The sequence below is a fragment of the Schistocerca cancellata genome, chromosome 7, assembly GCF_023864275.1.
Source record: "Schistocerca cancellata isolate TAMUIC-IGC-003103 chromosome 7, iqSchCanc2.1, whole genome shotgun sequence".
Lineage (NCBI taxonomy): Eukaryota > Metazoa > Arthropoda > Insecta > Orthoptera > Acrididae > Schistocerca > Schistocerca cancellata.
The window spans coordinates 587,924,656-587,944,237 of NC_064632.1; the positions used below are offsets into that span (position 1 = coordinate 587,924,656).

Below are 19,582 nucleotides of genomic sequence, written 5' to 3' on the forward strand. Positions count from 1 at the left end.
TTTTCTGGAAAAGATACGCCAGATATACCGCTTTCGAGAAACTTGGAAATGACTCAGTAACAATACAGGATGAATCTGTAGTTGATTAATATACAGATCATGTAACAAAAGTAATTGTTTGACAATGAGAAAAATCAATTTTTTGACCACACAGAAGGGGAAGGAAACAGGGTAAAGGAAAAGAACTGGAGAGGTGTAGGAAAAGGGGTAGATTTTGGTAAAGTCACTCATAATCGCTGATCAGGGAAGACTTACCAGATGGAATGAGAAGGAAAGATTGATTGTTGGGGACAGCACCAGATGAAATTTGAAATTTGAAAATATTCAAATCTCATCTGGTGCAATCCCCAATCTTCTCATCCTGTCTGATAAGTCTCCCCTGACCCACAGTTTTCCTGAATCTACCCCTTTTCTTAGACCTCTCCAGTCCTTTTCCCTCACCCATCTTCCTTCCCCTCCAACCCTTCTGCCTGTAAAGGAGCCATTGGCTCCAAACGCTTGCCTAATTATAACCTTCTTTTATATGTGTGTGTTCTGCCATCACTTGGCAAGTAGATTTTTTATCCATCCGATTACATGAAAAGTAATTGATTGTATTACAAAACATAAAATAAGGTGAAAATAGTATGAGTAAGCTGAATAAAGCTCGAAATGTGCCTACAAGCTAGAAACTTTCCTTGGAAACTTTCTGTTTGTAGGTAGTTGGTGAAACTTCTTGTAGAAGCATTCAGAAGTAATCCGTCAAATGCTTGGCGATCATATTCCCGTATATTGTCTTTCCATGGCAGCGATATATTAGTGAGATTGCTCACCATGTTCATCACTCACATCTCCGAGATTAGGTGGGGTGATATCTGGATGGAAATCAAGAGAATGTAATTTCAGAGACATTTCTCAGTTATTACGTTTCTCAAGAAATTGTAGAATACATCTTTAAAAACAAGCCAAGCTGACTTCCCAGTATCTGTCAGCAACTTTTCAAAGGTACATCTTTCATTAAGTCTTGGATCTGAGACCCAAAGAAAATTCCTTCTTTAATTTTTGCAGTGCTAATCACAGGAAATTTATAGAATTGAAAACCCCAGCCAACTTTGTTGAATGCTTTCACAAAATTGTTCAAAAGCCTAATTTCAGATGGAGTGGTGGTAACAGCACACTGTCTTTGTCAACAAAGGATTCATGCAACAGATTTTTTTAATTGGGATTGAAAATTTCTCTCAAAGGCCACTCTGTGACTGCACAGTGGTCTTTCCTTGACCTACCACCCCAGTGACACAAGAAACAGCAATTATGATTTTGTGTAACCAGTCTGCATCCCCTGAACTAGTCCCATAACTTTGAGATCACCACAGATTTCCATTTGTGATTCAAATATTCAGTATATTTCAGGAATATCATCATGCTTTTCTAGATTTACTTTAACTGAACGGGCCACTTGTATCGAAGGTTTCTCATCTCCGTTATGTAAGAGAACAGCTTTGAGACTACTCTTGGAGGAATTTATAAATAGGTGGCATTTTTCTGGATTGTGAATCATCCCAAATTTTGTTAGCAGCCCATGTATGTCATTACAGTATACCAAACCCTCTGTCATTGAGAAAAAGTGGAAAGACCAAGCTGTTGTTTACGGAATGTGATACTAGTGTTTGGTTGTAACAGTTCTTTCCTTGAAGATGAGACCCAAGTAATTCTGCTTGCCTCTTAGAAAGATTTAGATCTCTTACAAGATCGTTCAGTTCTGCTTTGACAATGGTTGTGGTTGTAACTGTGCTGCAGATGGCATTTACTCGAGATCTTCATGATCTGTTGGTTTGTCAATACCACAGTCTGTTTCATCTTCCAGTGCTCATTCTGTTGGTGGTTTTGGAACTGGGTGAGAATCAGAATGTGGAACAGGGCGATTTGCAGACTCCAAATTTGTACGAGAAATTGTGTGCTTTGATTTACTTGAGATTCCTTTTATTTTTGTTAAACAAAAGTAGCAATCTGTAATGTGGTCTCTAGGTTCCCTCCGCAACTGTATTATGGCAAAAGGCGTAGATGGGTGGGTTACATGCAGCCAGCCTCATAAATAGCAGGAGCAACATGAACAACAGTTCTGTGGTGCCCAAAACTTGTCTACCTTTGATTCAAAATACAAATCAATGGCTTTTTCACGATTGTTGCAATGGGATGTCTTTGAGACTTAGTTGTAAACTTGCCACGCACGTAACAGAAAACATTTGGTGAATTAACACGCTTCCTACACATTTGTGAATGTAAGAAACACAAGAGCACACAAAAACAGCATTCTTCACGTTAGCAGGTGCACACGTCAGGTGTCGTCGATACAGTGTGATCTCATAGTGAGATAGTCGATGGTCGATTCTTGATAGCCGATTGACTCCTCCAACTGCGACTTCTCTTTACCTGCTCCAGCTGGCTATCTGCCTCTGCCCTCTCTACTCCCACCACTACAGAATAGTATTTCTAAAATAGCAGAATGTGATAAGCGCCACAACAACATGATTATAATGCGGCTGAGCACAGAAAAAATTGCATTTACAGAAGAAAGTTTTGGTGATAGTGAACATTGATTGTCATCACAGCACTGAACTACATGCCAACCACATACTTTTTGTTCTGCGCAAATTTCATTGTCACAGTGCGTTATTGTTCAAGAGATGAGGAACAAACTTTGCTGCAATTTGTCCCATGTCCAACTGATCTGCTAATAAGTGTGATCTTGGAATGCTTCTCACCTTCCACAACTCATAACCACCTTTAAAGTGTTTTAATCAATCAATTTTCCTCTTGATTTAAACATTGCTCACCAAAAGCCATATTTGGCATTTGCCTTCTTCAAATTAACAGTCTCATAACTCACAAGCACATTTGCCTGTGGTGTAATGAAAGCATTGAAAACTATGAGACATGTGCTGAGTGAGATTGCACATTGGTGAGACAATGAGCTCATGTTTTGGAGTACACCATGTCAAATACCCATCCGGCCATCCAGATTTAGCTTTTCTTAGAATACTTAAGGTAAATGCTGTGATGGTTTCTTTGAAAGAGCACAACACATTTCACTCACTAATCCATGCTTGTTCTCTGTTTCTGACAACCTTGCCGAGGGAGGGGGAATGGACATTAAACCCTAACCTTCCTTCCTTCTTTCTTTCTTTTATGAGACACACATACTCACAAAGATATTACATGATAGAGTTTTAATTAAATATCTGCAAAGAGGCACATAGTGACAGTGGTTAGTATTGCTAATGGACTGAATAGGTTATTATTAATTTTGGAAGTTTTAGGCAGTACTGCATTTGCAAGATTTGTGTTGACATATAATTGCGTACAGCATGTAAGTTCTAAATTTGTGAAATTTGAGAAAATACACAGAAAATTGAATTCTTCAGATTTTTCTAAGATATTGTGCCCCCTGAAGTTATTATTTATTCTTATCAGTGCAAGATAAATGCTAAATCATTAACTAGCGTCATTTCATTATAATGGTAGATATTATTTTAAATATAAAAGTTCTTTCTTTTTCATGTTCCTCCTATTACAGGCACTACCAGATTGCATTCCTGAAAGTTAGTTGAACATTCAAAATGCTGAGCTGAGAGGAGATTGAGTTTCACATACTGATACATGTTTTCTCTGATCTCACTATCACCTTTTTTACCTATTACTCAGTCACATTTGATGGTTACTTCATGAACCATCTGCACTCCCAATTGTGAATACTCTTACACGCAACTGCAACTCACTGATTCAGTAACTGTTTTTACCCTTATAAGCCTCATTGATTTGGTAAAGAACCTCTTCTGTTGTCATGTTTGTGTGTTCAGAAAACAAAGCATCAGTGTTGTATGAATTATTATTGATCTCTTTTAAAACTTTCTGCATTGTAATCTGTGCTTCCTTTTGCTTGGTGTAGACAAACCGTACATCAGATCACATCCTCATAAGAAAGACTCCATTAGGCTTATCTTTAGAAAAAATGTGAAACATGATAATCTGTTTTGTTGAAATGATAATCTCAATCAAATTGATTTTTGTGTTCATTTTTAGGTATATGAAAGTGCCAACTGGAAATACAGGAGTATACGATCCAACTGAGATTCATAATCGTGGTCAGCTAAAGAGGCATATGTGGCACTGTATGATTTATCTGTGCTACTTCCTTGTGGCCTTTTTTATATATTTATATTGGTAAGAAATGCATTATTTCATTAGCAGTACAACTTAGTAATATACCCAGAAAAGGAAAATTACAAGTGATGGTGTAGTTTATTGGTACTCACATTAAATTCAACTGATTAGAAGTAATGCAACCACCAGCAGAAAACTTACTCCTGTATTTCATAAAGTGAAAGTCCTCATACTTTAAAATAAACAATTGAACATATGTATCCAAATAAGTACGCATCCACACACACACACACACACACACACACATTGCTTTTATGTGGCAATCTCTCTCATTGTAGATATTTATAAACATGATTAACCCTTGTGCTGCTGTAGGTGTGTATACACATCCTGCTACACTGTGTCCTAGGTGTTGTGGACGTATATGCGCACCACTTGGGTTTTCCTACAGTGCTATGGATGTCTGCAGAATGCCAAGAGGACATCATCAGCAGCAGAAGAGCTCTAATTTGTGTTTGTTTTGTTTCTCTTTTATCACCAATGTGTTTCTAAACTTCTGGTCTTTTAATATGGAAACAAATACAGACTTTTTACATCATAGAAGGGACCTAAAAATACGTATTTCAAATATGTGTGTCTCTGAAATCAGGCAAAGAATTTTGCAGAAACAGACATATTCAAACAATGTAAACTCCTGGTAGGAATATCAACAATGTAGGAAAAGAGAGATTGCTTCTTACCATAAAGAAGACACATCAGGTTGCAGACAGGCACAATTACAAGACACTCATGTAAAGCTTTCAGCCACAGCCTTCATCAGTAAAACAAACAAACAAACACACACACACACACACACACACACACACACACACACACACACACACACACAAGCAAGCACACCTCACACACACGACTGCCAACTTCAGCATCTTTGGCTGGAATGCGGATTATTGACACTTTTGAAAATAGGATATATATCCCAAAGAAAGCAGGTGTGGACAGATGTGAAAATTACCGAACAATCAGTTTAATAAGCCACAGCTGCAAAATACTAACACGAATTCTTTACAGACGAATGGAAAAACTAGTAGAAGCCGACCTCAGGGAAGATCAGTTTGGATTCCGTAGAAATACTGGAACACGTGAGGCAATACTGACCTTCCGACTTATCTTAGAAGAAAGATTAAGGAAAGGCAAACCTATGTTTCTAGCATTTGTAGACTTAGAGAAAGCTTTTGACAATGTTGACTGGAATAATCTCTTTCAAATTCTAAAGGTGGCAGGGGTAAAATACAGGGAGCGAAAGGCTATTTACAATTTGTATAGAAACCAGATGGCAGTTACAAGAGTCGAGGGACATGAAAAGAAAGCAGTGGTTGGGAAGGGAGTAAGACAGGGTTGTAGCCTCTCCCCGATGCTATTCAATCTGTATGTTGAGCAAGCAGTAAAGGAAACAAAAGAAAAATTCGGAGTAGGTATTAAAATCCATGGAGAAGAAATAAAAACCTTGAGGTTCGCCGATGACATTGTAATTCTGTCAGAGACAGCAAAGGACTTGGAAGAGCAGTTGAACGGAATGGATGGTGTCTTGAAGGGAGGATATAAGATGAACATCAACAAAAGCAAAACGAGGATAATGGAATGTAGTCGAATTAAGTCGGGTGATGTTGAGGGTGTTAGATTAGGAAATGAGACACTGAAAGTAGTAAAGGAGTTTTGCTATTTGGGGAGCAAAATAACTGATGATGGTCGAAGTAGAGAGGATATAAAATGTAGACTGGCAATGGCAAGGAAAGCGTTTCTGAAGAAGAGAAATTTGTTAACATCGAGTATAGATTTAAGTCTCAGGAAGTCATTTCTGAAAGTATTTGTATGGAGTGTAGCCATGTATGGAAGTGAAACATGGACGGTAAATAGTTTGGACAAGAAGAGAATAGAAGCTTTCGAAATGTGGTGCTACAGAAGAATGCTGAAGATTAGACGGGTAGATCACATAACTAATGAGGAAGTATTGTATAGGATTGGGGAGAAGAGAAGTTTGTGGCACAACTTGACCAGAAGAAGGGATCGGTTGGTAGGACATGTTCTGCGGCATCAAGGGATCACCAATTTGGTATTGGAGGGCAGCGTGGAGGGTAAAAATCGTAGGGGGAGACCAAGAGATGAATACACTAAGCAGATTCAGAAAGATGTAGGTTGCAGTAGGTACTGGGAGATGATGAAGCTTGCACAGGATAGAGTAGCATGGAGAGCTGCATCAAACCAGTCTCAGGACTGAAGACCACAACAACAACATGGATTATATTCCATTCAGCAAAGACAAGTAGATTTCAGTTACCACGATTTCCTTTTAGTGCTAAACCTTATGACAAAGTCACAGATGTTTGCACTAAAGCCGTTCGGGCCAGTATGAAGGCACAAAAATCGGAAATTGTTTTCTTAAGACTGTTGTGACGTACAAAAATGTTAGTGTAAAGCTATAGGTTTTTTTTAAGTTGAGTTCCATCCTAAATCTTTGTTATAAGAAGTAAAGCAAACAAAAGAATTGTTGCTCTTTCATTGTGTTGGTCCACAACTCTGAATATGCAAACACTACTTTTAGTGCCAGTAGGCGGGACACATCAATCCAGTCAGAAGACTGATGACAAAGGAAAATTCACTTGAAACTGTCAGATTATAAGGAGAGAGAATGGCCAGTACCTAGCTTCAGTAAACAAAATTCCTAGTGTTGTAGATAGAAACATTTAAAGCAGCAAATTATAAAACATTACTTTTGACCCTTGTATGTTCCTTCTTTGTTAATGACAGGATTATGTGGGGCAAGTTTGGAAAAAGAGGAACAGCAGGCTATTCAGAAAGAGGAACAGCAGGTTATTCAAACTATAAGTTGGGAGGTACTCATCTCTCTTATAAATGCTATTAGCCAATTTCAACCAGGCAGTTAAAAAAAAAGCAACAACAACACATACACACACTGATACTAGTGACATACATGGATAAAACAGAAAAACTTGTGACAAAGCCACACAGGCATACATAAAGTTTATATCTGATACAAAATGCAAAAACTAATTGATGGGCTAACAGTGATTCATGCTAAATAACAATGCCAAAATACAGATCGTATGGCAGTCAATACATGTTTATTTTACATGTAAGTGTGAAACCAGTACCAAATAACTAAAATTACCTTATATACCATAATACTCATCTTCGTGGCCACTCTGCAATTCACACTGCTTGGCAGAGGTTTCATCCAACTACTTTCAGACTGTTTGTTAAAGATTTGTTTCTTTAATGTTCCACTCTTGAATAGCACATGTGCAAAAATGAATACTGAAATCTTTCTCTGTGAGGTCTGATTTCTCTTATTTTATTACAGTTATTGTTCCTCCCTACATAGGTAGGCATCAACAAAATGTATTCACATTCAGAGGAGAAAATAGCTGATTGAAATTTAATGAAAAGATCTCAGCACAATGCAAAAGCCCTTGTTTTGATGATTGCCACACCAACTCACTTATCATATTGATGACAATCTCTCCCATATTATGTATTAATGCAAAATGAGCTTCCCTTCATTGAAGTTTTTAAATGTCCTCCGTCAATCAATTTCATAAGATTCCCACACAGGACAGCAATACTCTAGCAGAGGATGGACTGCCATAGTGTAGACAGTTTCTTCATTAGACCTGTTGCATCTTCTAAACATTCTGCCACATTATCTAAGTGATTCCAGTTTAAGTTTTTTGTAATTGTAATCTCTAGTTATTTAGTCGAATTTACACTCTAAAGATTTCTGTGACTTTTGCATAGCTGACATTTAATGGATTCCATTTGGTATTCATGTGGGTGACCACACATTCTTTAGAGTCAATTGCTACTTTTTGCGCCATACATATATTTTGTCTAAATCATTTTGCAATTGGTTTTGACCTTCTGATGACTTTATGGATGACAAATGACAGCATCATTGGCAAATGATCTAGAGTGCTGCTCAGGTTGTTTCCAGAATCATTTATGTAAATTAGGAATGGCAGAGGGCATATAACGCTTCGTTGGGAAAGATCAGATCTCACTTCTGTTTTACTTGATGAGTTTCTGTCAACACTATGAAGTGTGATTTTTCTAACAAGAAATCAGTTCTCCAGCCACATAATTGACATGATACTCCATAAGTGTGCAATTTGTTTAGAAGCTGCTTGTGAGGAATGGTGTCAGAAGACATCTGGAAATCTAGAACTGTCGAGTCAGTTTGAGGCTCCCTCTCAGTGGCACTCATTACTTTGTGTAAATAAAGAACTAGTTGTGTTTCACAAGAATAGTATTTTCTGATCAGTGCTGACTATGTGTGAACAGATCCATTTCTTTGAGATAATTCATTATATTTGAATAGAGTATATGTCTCAGAACCCTACTGCAAATTGACGTCAGTGATACGGGTCTGTAATTGAGCAGATTACTTCTATTTCCGTTGTTGTGTATGAGTATTATGCCTACAACTTTCAGTCCTTAAATACAGATCATTTGTAGTTGTTGTGTGTGTGGTTGTGATTGCTAAGTATTGAGCTGTTTTATCAGCAAACTGTGATAGCAATCTGATTGGTGTACAATCTGGACCAGAAGACTTGCCTTTATTAAGTGATTTAAATTGCTTTACAACACCAAAGGTATCTACTTCTGATTTACTCATGTTCAGAGCTGTTCTTGATTTGAATTTGTTGTCTGTTCTGAAGGAATGCTGACTTAAGTACTATTTTCTTTTCTTGCCATGCAAGAAAATTGTGCCATAGCAGAGACAAAGATGGATAATCTTACCCTTTATATACAAATAACTACTACAACCTACATTCATTTGAACATGTTTACTGTATTCATTTGTAAGTCTTCCTCTACAATTTTTGCCCTCCACATTTCTTTCTAGTACAAAATTGACAATTTCTTGATGCCACAGGATGTGTCCTATTAACAGATACTTTTTCGGGTCAATTTGTGTGATAAATTTCTTTCTTTCTCAGCCAATTCAGTATCTCCTCTTTAGCTACAGTCTACACATCTCATCTCCAGCATCCTTCCATTTCAGAAGCTAATATTTTCCTCTGGTGTCAGATGCTTATCATCCACATTTCACTTCTGTACACTCCAGACAAAGATCTTCAGAAAACACTGTGTCACACTTAAATTTATATTCGATGTTAACAAATTCTTCTCTTTCATAACTGCTTTTCTTGCTGTAGCCTGTCTGCATTTTATATCCTCTCTACATCAACCATCATCAGTGATTTTCCTTAAAGCATTTATTAATGTTTGTGTCAACAGTTGGAATATTTAGTAGGTGATTATTTTCGAAACCTAATAGGTTCATTTTCAAGCCTGGCCTACTGAGGCTGCACTGACAGTGCTTGACATTAATAATAAACATTGAGTGGCAATGCATGCATTGTAAATGATTGCAGGATGAATGCCACAATCCACACATGCTTGTTACCAAGCCAAAACCAAACTTGTATTGGTAACAAGCATGTGTGGATTGTGGCATTCATCCTCTAGACATTTATAGAGCGTGTGTTGCTACTCAGTGTTTATTATTAAGATCTGGCACTGTCAGTGTAGCCTTAGTAGGCCAGGCTTGAAAATGAACCTGTAAGAGTTGGAAACTAGTCGTCTAATAAATATTCCAACTGTTGACAGAACCATTAATAAATGCTTTAAGGAATTTAAATAAAGCTGCTGTTCCCTTGTCAACAAAACAATGAAACTGTAGACTCAAGTATTTTGTTGCCTAGATAGCAAAGCTCATGTACTACTTTTAGTGTTTCATTGTCTAATATAATTCATTCAGCATCACTTGATTTAATTTAGTTATAATAACCATTTATGGTATAAAAAAGTGAATTTGTGAATACATGATGACATACCACTACAGTTCTAGGAGGAATGAGAAACAATACCTTGCTTTGTTAGTCAGAATATGCCCAAAGAATTCCATTTAAGTGTAATAATGTATATAATTTGCACTAAACATCATTTGATACCACTTGGGAAATGATATAAAATGTTTCATATGGCAATTAGCATGAAACATAGTGCCATTGTCACACACAATATATGACCATGTATGTGTCATGAACTGCACACCTCCTATGTATCAAAATACAGTATCACCAAGAAATTCATCATGTAACTAAAACCAGAACTACAGTGTAGTCTACTGCTTTTCTTGCTGTAGCCTGTGACAGAAGTGACCTATCATATCGGACCTCTGTTTGGTTGCCTTAGTGCAGCAGTGGAAGTCCCCTGAGAAGTATTGAGCCATGCACCCTCTATAGGTGTCCATAATTCCGATGCAGGATTTTGTGCACAAACTAATCTCCTGATTGCGTCTCATAAATGTTTGATGGGATTTGTGTCCTGTGATCTGGGTGGCAAAATCATTTGCTCAAATTGTCTAGAATGTTCTTCAAACCAATTGTGAACAATTGTGGCCCTGTAACATGACGCATTGCCACATGTAAATCTCATCATTGTTTGGCTGCAAATGGTCTCCAAGTAACTGAACATAACCATATCAAGTCAATGATTGGTTCAGTTGGCCCAGAGGACCCAGTCCATTCCATGTAAACACAGCCCACACCATTATGTAGCCACTAGCAACATGCACTTTGCCTTGTTGACAACTTGGGTTCATGGCCTCATGGGGTGTGTGCCACAGTCGAATCCTACCATCAGCTCTTAATATCTGAAATAAGGACTTGTCTGACCAGACCAAAATTTTCTGGTCGTCTATGGTCGAGCCGATTTGGTCAAAAGCCCAGGAGAGACGATGCAGGCAGTGTCATGCTATTAGAAAAGGCACTCGTGTTGGTCATCTGCTGCCATAGCCCATTAATGCTGAATTTCACTGCACTGTCCTAATGGATATATTTGTCGTATGTCCCCACATTGATTTCTGAAGTTATTTCACGCAGTGTTGCTTGTCTATTAGCACTGACATCTCTTCGCAAACACCTTAGCTCTCAGTTGTTAAGTGCGTTGTCTGTGGTGAGAGATAGTGCCTGAAATGTGGTATTCTCTGCATACTCTCGGCACTCAGAATATTGAATTCCCTAATGATTTCCGAAATCGAATGTTCCATGCTGTGTGGCCATAAACGTGTTGGAAATCTTTTCACATGAGTCAACTGAATACAAATGAAAGCTCCACCAATGCACTACCTGTTTATACATTGTGTACATGGTACCATTTCCATCTGTACATGTGGATATCACTACCCCAGGACTTTGGTCACCTTAGTGTAAGTCTGGACACCAGTTGCATAATTTGTTATGTGGTAAATAAAAAATGAATTCTTCATCACAGCTAAAATAGCTTAGCCTTCACGTGCCTATTTGGGAGTATCACCCAAAGATACTACAATAGCCCTTTTGATGTATTTAAGGTCTCTTCACTTTTTGTACATCTTTTGGTAGGAAAAACAAAAGTGTCCAGCATGCAAATGCTACATGCATTTTATGTAGCTAACACTGTAATAAGTAACAAAATGCTTCTGCTGATCTTAAATCATTCAAAAATCAAATATTTTTAGAGCAGGTGACAGTAATAAATGCTAGTTATACAACGGTAAGAAAAATCAAAAGAAACAAACAAACACACCAGTAAATATCAGGAGCTGAATGAGAACTCTCTGGAATGTGAAAGAAGTTACCTGCTGAACTGTCATTTCAGTGAATAAGTGAGTCTGAATATTGTGAAGATCAAATATAAATAAAGAGAGTTATGTGTACAGGTTTATCCAAAAATGATTATGGAAAAAAACAGTAATTCTTCATTGAATTGACGTATGCTATTGAGAATGGTATCCAACTTCATAAGTTTATTTTTACTTGAGTTTCATACAAGTCTGTATAATATGTACTCATCATGAGAAACACTGTTGCTCAACATCTGGATGTTACAAATGTTGCATATCAGCACTGTGCATTATGTAGCATATGTCTCCTCAATAGCCCATTTCATCTCAGAGGCATATTCACTTGTTTTCAGTTATCCACTGCTCTACACAACAGAGATTGTTCTTTGAATTGTCTAGTTGTTGTTGCAAAAGGTTCTAGTTGTTGTTGCAAAAGGTCAACACACACAATGTCCTCAACATATGTTAACAAAACTGCTGGATGTTAAAGCAGATGATTGCAGAGACCAAAGCATCATTTCCATTTTTCATGTGGCTGAATGACATTTTGATGCTCATGAACATCTCAATAGAAATGAAGAGAAGTGTCTTCCTGTTGAAGAACCATCCTTATCTTGATATAACTCATTCTGTTAACATGTCGATGCTGGTGAGGACTCTAAAGGAAAGTAGGGCATTCAGACATATTCAGTTTTGGTGAGTGAATTTATGTTTCATATTGGCATGTAAGTTTTCTGTATTCCACATCTGAAGATTGTTGTAATTGATGTTCCCATTGAGGTGGTGTAGTTGTTGCGTCATAGCTGAGCACTGACCGGACAGCAAATCTGTCTTCTTGTAACAGGTTCTGCATTTAATTTCATGAGATAGCACATTCTGCCTTGCCTGTTGGTCTCAAATTCTGAGTGAGGTGCTGTCTGTCTACACAAGTCACTTTCATGGAAAATAAAAAAATCTACTCACCAAGCAGTGTCAGCAGGATAGATACACAAAAGGATTTGAACGCAATACATGCACAGTTCATACCTTTCTACTGTCTGCCTTGTAGCTTGTGAGTAACCAAGTTTGTGATTTGTTGGATACAAATGTCCATTGGATTGAAGTGTTGATAGACAGAAGAGAAAGAAAGGCAGAAACAAGAAAGGTAAAGAGTTCAGCATCCAACTGATAATGATGACATTTGACAAGCAGCAAAAACTTTGATTGGGGAATAGATGGAGAAGTAAACTGTTCATGTCCTTTTTAATGGAACCATCCTGGAATTTGCCTCATGCAGTTTAGGGACATCATGGGAAACCTAAGTCTGAATGGCCATTTGAGGAAATAAATTGCTGTTGTGCTGAATGTGAGTACATTGTGCTAATCTTGCTTTATGAAACTGCTTAATCCAATATTATATTCAGTTCCTGTGTGGAGATATTGGTTAAATTGTGTTTAAAAAATTACCAGAACAGTTCATCAAAAAAACTCTTATTGTGAGACTGCCACATTATAAACAGTTCACTTCTCGTAATGAGTACGTGATCTACCACAGTTGGGCATGAAATTGATAACGTTTTGGCTGTGATTCCACAGCACTATAGATTGTATACATCACTTCAGTGAAGAATAAACTGTTTCCACCATCCTGCAAGAATATGATTTGTGAGTTTCAAAGTTGATTTTTTATGAGTGTAGCTTCAGTTGTGCCACAAAAAATTCTTAATATTTATATTTATTGGTGCATTTATTTTTTTCTTGCAGTCTGATTATCTCCCTGCTGAAATCAAGCCCGTTTAAAAGGCCAGATGAGGATACTCTGTCAGAAATGTGAAGACTTCTGTTTTACGGAGACTGACTTTATTTATTTTGTTTAGTGAAGTTCATATTTGCAGCATGTGCAACTAAAGTGTTGCTTTCAAATGTTTGATGTGTGTGATTGCAGACTCAAAAGACTATTAGCCAGAAAGAACAAAGCTGTCCAAAAAAAAATAATAAAAAATAAATAAAAAATAAGGACTCAATGTGTATAAATTTAGATTTTTCATGCATTGTTACTATATAAATATGCATTTTGCATATTTCTAACAGTTTTGAGAAATCTCATTACCAACATTGTCAGAAACTGTACAAAAAATTTCTTTATAATTGTCAATAAAATGATTCATTTTTTAATCAGTATTTTACTCATTGTAATACTTTGTTTTTTGATTCCATAATGATTATTGTGTGTTATCCTGAAGTTAATTCATCGTAACATAAAAATTAAATTAAAAATATAAAATACACTGCCTGCACGCGCACACACACACACACACACACACACACACACACACACACACTGTGGGTATGTAAATGATTTAGATTTTCAGTTTTCTGTGACAGGTATATGGCCCCCCAGAGTGCATTAGTGTTGATTGTATTTAGTCTTACCAAGAGTGGTATGGTATATAAGGGGTGTAAACAGCTTTAGATCGTGAGTGATTACTGTGAAGGAAATGTAGATGAATCATTCTGGTGTGAAACAGCGTTATCAGCACCTGACTAAGTTTGAAATGGGACTTGTTGTGGGTCTCGATTTGGCCAGTTCGTTGAGTCAGCATTCAGATGTGACAATGGTTCATTGTTGGGCTGCATGGCAATGTGAGGGCAGGCATCGTCAGGGTACTGCTCGACTACATCTGACCGCTCCAAAGGAGGATCGCTGTACTGTGCACCGAGCAGTTGTAACACCTTTATTTCTGTGCCCAGCACCTGAAAACAAGTAATGGAATTCCTGCAACATTCTGTACAACTCCACACCATTAGCCTGAAACTAGCAACAGTTGGACTTGGGACTTACCATCCTACACGTGCACTGCGATTAATAACACAACATGAATAGTTACATTTAGGGTGTTGCTGTGATTGGGAAGTATGGAATGCTGACGAATAGCATCACGTTTTGTGCAGTGATGAACAGTGGTTCTGCACTACGTGAGACGACACCCTTGCGGGGAGGTACCATTGTTCCAATGTTTTGGAGAGGCAAAACCACATTACTCCTAACATTGTGGCATAGGGAGCCACTGAGTATGACTTCAGGTCACGACTGATAGTCATTGAGGGAATTACGACAGCACTACAGTCCCTGTGTGTTACCTCTTGTACGGTAATGCCATTTTTCACATGACAGTGCTCATCCATACATGATCAGTGTGTGTGAACTGTCTGCATGTTGTTGATGTACTCCTTTGGTCACCAAGTTCCCGTGATCTCTCCCCTACAGAACAGTGTTGGACCAGTGCAGATGTCAACTTTGTCTTAGGATATCATTCTTATTATTTAAGACATGAAGTATGCCAGGAAATGTATAATTATTACTCACTTAAATGACCAACTGGGAAGTTACTATACAATGCTCATAGACAATGGGATATACTCTTAATGGAATGAAGTAAGTGTGTGTGTAATTTTTTAATGTTCTGCATATTAGGTGTTTTAAAATTCATGATGAAAATTGAACATGACTGTGCAATTGTGCTGTTGTAAATAATGTCCATCCTCTTTATGTGCGAGCACACTCTAACAAGACAAGGCGACTTGTGTAACAGTGCAGTATGACTGTCGACATTTGTTCCCTCCATACAATGGTTGAGCTAGCTGCCTCATAGTTCCTAGGCTGTTGGTACTATGGCTCGAAGTCACTAGCTGTTTGTGCGTGTTTGCTCCATTGTGCACATACCAGTGTTTGACCTAAAAATACATTGGATGTGAACTGAGCCCTAGCCTTAATGGCAAATCAGAAAACTGAGGTTTGAGAAACATTTTTCGGATGAGAAACATGTAATATTTGGTGTCTGTGTGTCACACAGGGGAAGCATGTCTTACAGGGCATGTGAAATGTTCCTTTTGCATCTGGAGGCAAGAAACACACCTGCAGGGTGGTGGTGTGGGATGGGATAGGGATCATAGCCTACCACAAATGCAGTGAGGGGAGGGGCAGGCTGAGGCAGGCCTGGTGCTGGTGCCACTGGGATCCCTCCGTTGTGCTGCAGACACGTAGCAGCACTCGTAACACTAGTGCTTAGCAGAGGACAACTGAATCCTGCGGCATATGTTGTCTCGCATGTTATGTGCGATTGAGCTCATAACCATCAGCGAGTTCGTTTAAATAAAATAACCCTGCTTCAGTGATAATTAAATACAACTCTGACATACTGCTGCACACATGGAGGGGGGGGGGGGGGGGAGCAGTAATCGTGAAACCTTGTAGGCCATTGTTTTAAAAATTACTGCATCTGTAAAACATGAATCTGACACCTCCACAATCTAATTATTATGTAGCATGAGTATGACTGGTTTAAATATTGTGTGATTTGTTTAAAATAATCAGTTCTGCACCACACAATGTAATGGTAAACTTCTGCACATGCCCCTAGTGTAGCCCAACTGCATTACAGTGCTGTCTACATTGTCTACAATTCTTTAGACATTAAATATGTCTAAATTAACTGAAAATGAAATTTAAGAATGTTAACGTGATGAAACTTGAATTCCGAACCTCCTAATACCAATGCCAGGCAGCAGCAATAGTGTAGCCTAGTTGTGCTACATTGTTTCCAAACATATTACCTGGTTGTTACTGATGTGGGAGAATCTTTCACACAAGTGTTCTGAGGATTTCAGGGAGTGGGGACATCCTGTGTCAGTCCAGTGGTATGACGGAGCAATGAGGAAATCATTTGCCTGCATCAGAACTGTTCTGGGTGTGGGGGAACCCTTTGTCTTTGCCAAGAACTGTCAAGGGATTTGAGCTAGTTCTGCCCTCTTTGATCTGCCAGATTGTAACATCATAGATACCACCATCTTGGATCCCACTGTGATCCATTGCCCTTAAGTAGAAGGATTTTAAATCCTCCATTTCGATAGGATCTTGGTTATCGATAATTTCAAACAGGTCTCCAGTTAGTGTTGGTGGTCTAACACACAACAGTTCCTCTTGGGCTACTGTTAATTGTGCTATCAGCCAGAGGGATGGGGATTTGGTAACAGCAGGGTAATAAATAATCCTGGACATCAGGTGCACACCTGTTGTGTGGGGGTTTGTGTGGGAGGGGGTGGAATCTGGCAACCATGCAGGCCCTGCTAGGTATCTGCAACCAAAAGTACTATTACCCATCCCCAATTTTTTAATTTCCTGCCTAATGGACAAGTGGCCTAGAGGGCTAGGTGAGGAGAAAAGATGGGGGAGAGGTAAGTGGTGGGAGGGGGGGGGGGGGTTATTGGGAGAGATCTGTCAACAAGTCAGATGGTGCTGAAACTGTCAATTTCCCCCACTATCCTATGAATGTAGCTTCCATTATAAAGTGCAACATCAGAATTGTCTCCTTGGTTTCTGAAAGACAAACCAATGGTCATCCAACAGATCTTCGATTTTCTTTTCCATTATTCTGTGTATTGCACTTTTCAGTAAATTGATGCATGAGCTGTTAAATTGACTGTGCGTGGTTGTCGCACTTGCCAGCCCTTGCTGTCTTCCAAATTGTGATGATGATTTTACAGAAGTTTGATGCTACATCTCCTGCATCATAGATACCACACACCAATTCAAGTAGTCATTTGGTTGAGTCTTCCACCAAAAATTTTATAAAGTCCGAAGGAATTTGATCTACCCCTTCTGCCTTATTCGACTGTAAGTCTTTCAAAGCTCTGTTAAACTCTGGCTCTAATACTCCTATTTCTTCTTCTTCTTCTTCTTCTTCTTCTTCTTCTGTCTTGTCATTGGACAACTACCCCTGTCCCTCTTTTAGAGGCTTGCAAAGCAATCTTACCATTTACCCACTCTCTCACTTTGTTTAGCAGTGGAATTCCTATTGCACTGTTAATGATGATGTCCTTGCTCTTAATTTCACCAAAGGTTGTTTGGATTTTTATATGCTGCATCAGCACTTCCAATGACCATTTCTGTTCTTGATTTCCTCCATTTTCCCTGCCGCTATTTCACCTTTGCTTCACTGGACTTGCTATTTATTTATTTCCTAATTGGCTTTTATTGCTGTCTTCCTGTCTATCCCTGAAAATTGTTGTACTCCATTCTCTTGTCAGTTGAAAAATTTTCTGTGTTACCCAAGATTTCTTCTCAGTTTCTTTCCTTCTGCGATTTTCCTTTTTAGTGTTGCCGATGCTTTTGAGTTTCATACCGCAAGAGAGAGGATGTTGTTATGGGTGGCCAGGATCCTATTTCTACAACACAAATGCACGCATGGATTAATAAGGTTCTTTATTTACATGAACATTTACTTAACTTCAGCGGAGTCCATGTGTTGTGGTACAAGCTCATCAGTAATACTCCTCTTCCAGATAATTTTGGTAATCTTGCTATTACAAACTTTGTCTCACTGCTAGTCCTTCAATAGGCACTAATCTGGTCACTATGTACTACCATAACCTGCGATGTGGACTGAGGCTGCTCTGCAAAGATGCTGACGGGCACCCAACTGGAGTGTGAGTTAGTGAGTCATCAGGCCCTCTGGTCAGCAGCAGCAGCCTAAATACATGCTATCGAGAGGGCGTTGGTGGCATGTTGCTTGTTGGTATGTTTATCTCATGATAGGCACACTTGATCCAACACCTACTATCGATCTTTGCGCCACGTCTTTGCCAACCAGTGTGCTGGCAACAGCTTACACCAGTACATTCCTCCCTCTGAAATGCTGTACCATTGTTGTGTAGGGAAGATGTGAATGACAGCAGGGAGGGAGGCAGTACGCTGGATGTAGAGATGAGATGTGAGCTGTTACTGTGGAGGACGGCACACTCCCGACCATACCCCGCCATCTGGCTTGTGAGGCAGCACGAACATTCTCCAGAAAACTGCTGCCAGGGCACACATCCAGGCCTGAGGGTTTGTCCTGGGGTGATAATGGCGATGGTGATGGTGACAATGGGTCCACGTCCATTGGGACTGTGAGCAGGGGCAAGGGCGCATCTTCCATCCGCTCCTCCTGGATTGCCCTGGTGGCACCAGCGGGTTGCTGCAAAGGCCATGTGGTCTTGTGAGGCCACGAATCTGGGGAAAGAAAGGCAGCAGAATCAGGGGGCAAATGACATGCACAAATTTGGTTCTGGTGGCAGCATTGCAAAGCATCGGGACGTGCAATCAATTACATAAAAGAGCCAGTCCGTTCCTAGATCACGCCTCATGGCCAGTGCACATGGTTGCCATAAACCCTGAAGAGAACCAGATCACACGGCGAGAAGCGATACTTGCAGACCATTGGCGGTGCCAGATGCTTCGGTAGGTGTAGCAAATGTAGCAGCGTCTGATGTCGGCGGCCATGCTGAAATTCTGTCGATTATGGTCCGTCTCTTGGGTAGGAGCGATAGGAGATGAGAAAGAGATGCAGCGCCGTTCCCGGATGTGGATGGTGCAAAGCGTGGCCATCTGTTGTTTAAAACTGTGTGTGAAGCGTTCAGTTTCTGCATTGGACTTGGGGTGAAACGGAGCACTTGTGTGATGTCGAATGCCATTTCGTTCACAAAACTTCAAAATGTGAAGTGTACTGTGGTCCAGTGTCTGACACAACTACTTCTGGCAAACCTTGTATGCAAAATATGGAGGACAAGGCTCGAATGGTGCAATGAGATGTGGCAGAAGCCATAGACACTGCAAATGGGAACTTACTAAAAGAGTCTACCACTATTTGGCAATGAGTATTCCAAAATGGTCCTGCAAAGTCAATGTGCACTGATTGCCATGGCGATTGAGTCTTAGGCCAAGCTGAGAATGTC

At 39.2% G+C, this 19,582-nt stretch overlaps 1 protein-coding gene across 1 annotated transcript in view; it reads left to right on the forward strand.

Annotated features, from left to right (window-relative positions):
* The window catches only part of LOC126092049 (protein cornichon homolog 4), a 79,595-nt gene extending 65,611 nt beyond the window's left edge, over positions 1 to 13,984 (forward strand). The window contains exons 4-5 of the mRNA XM_049907453.1: positions 4,060 to 4,200; positions 13,574 to 13,984. Of these exons, the coding sequence (XP_049763410.1) occupies positions 4,060 to 4,200; positions 13,574 to 13,643 (211 nt within the window). The 3' untranslated portion in view covers positions 13,644 to 13,984. The remainder of the gene's footprint in view (positions 1 to 4,059; positions 4,201 to 13,573) is intronic.
* Positions 13,985 to 19,582: the final 5,598 nt, after the last annotated feature.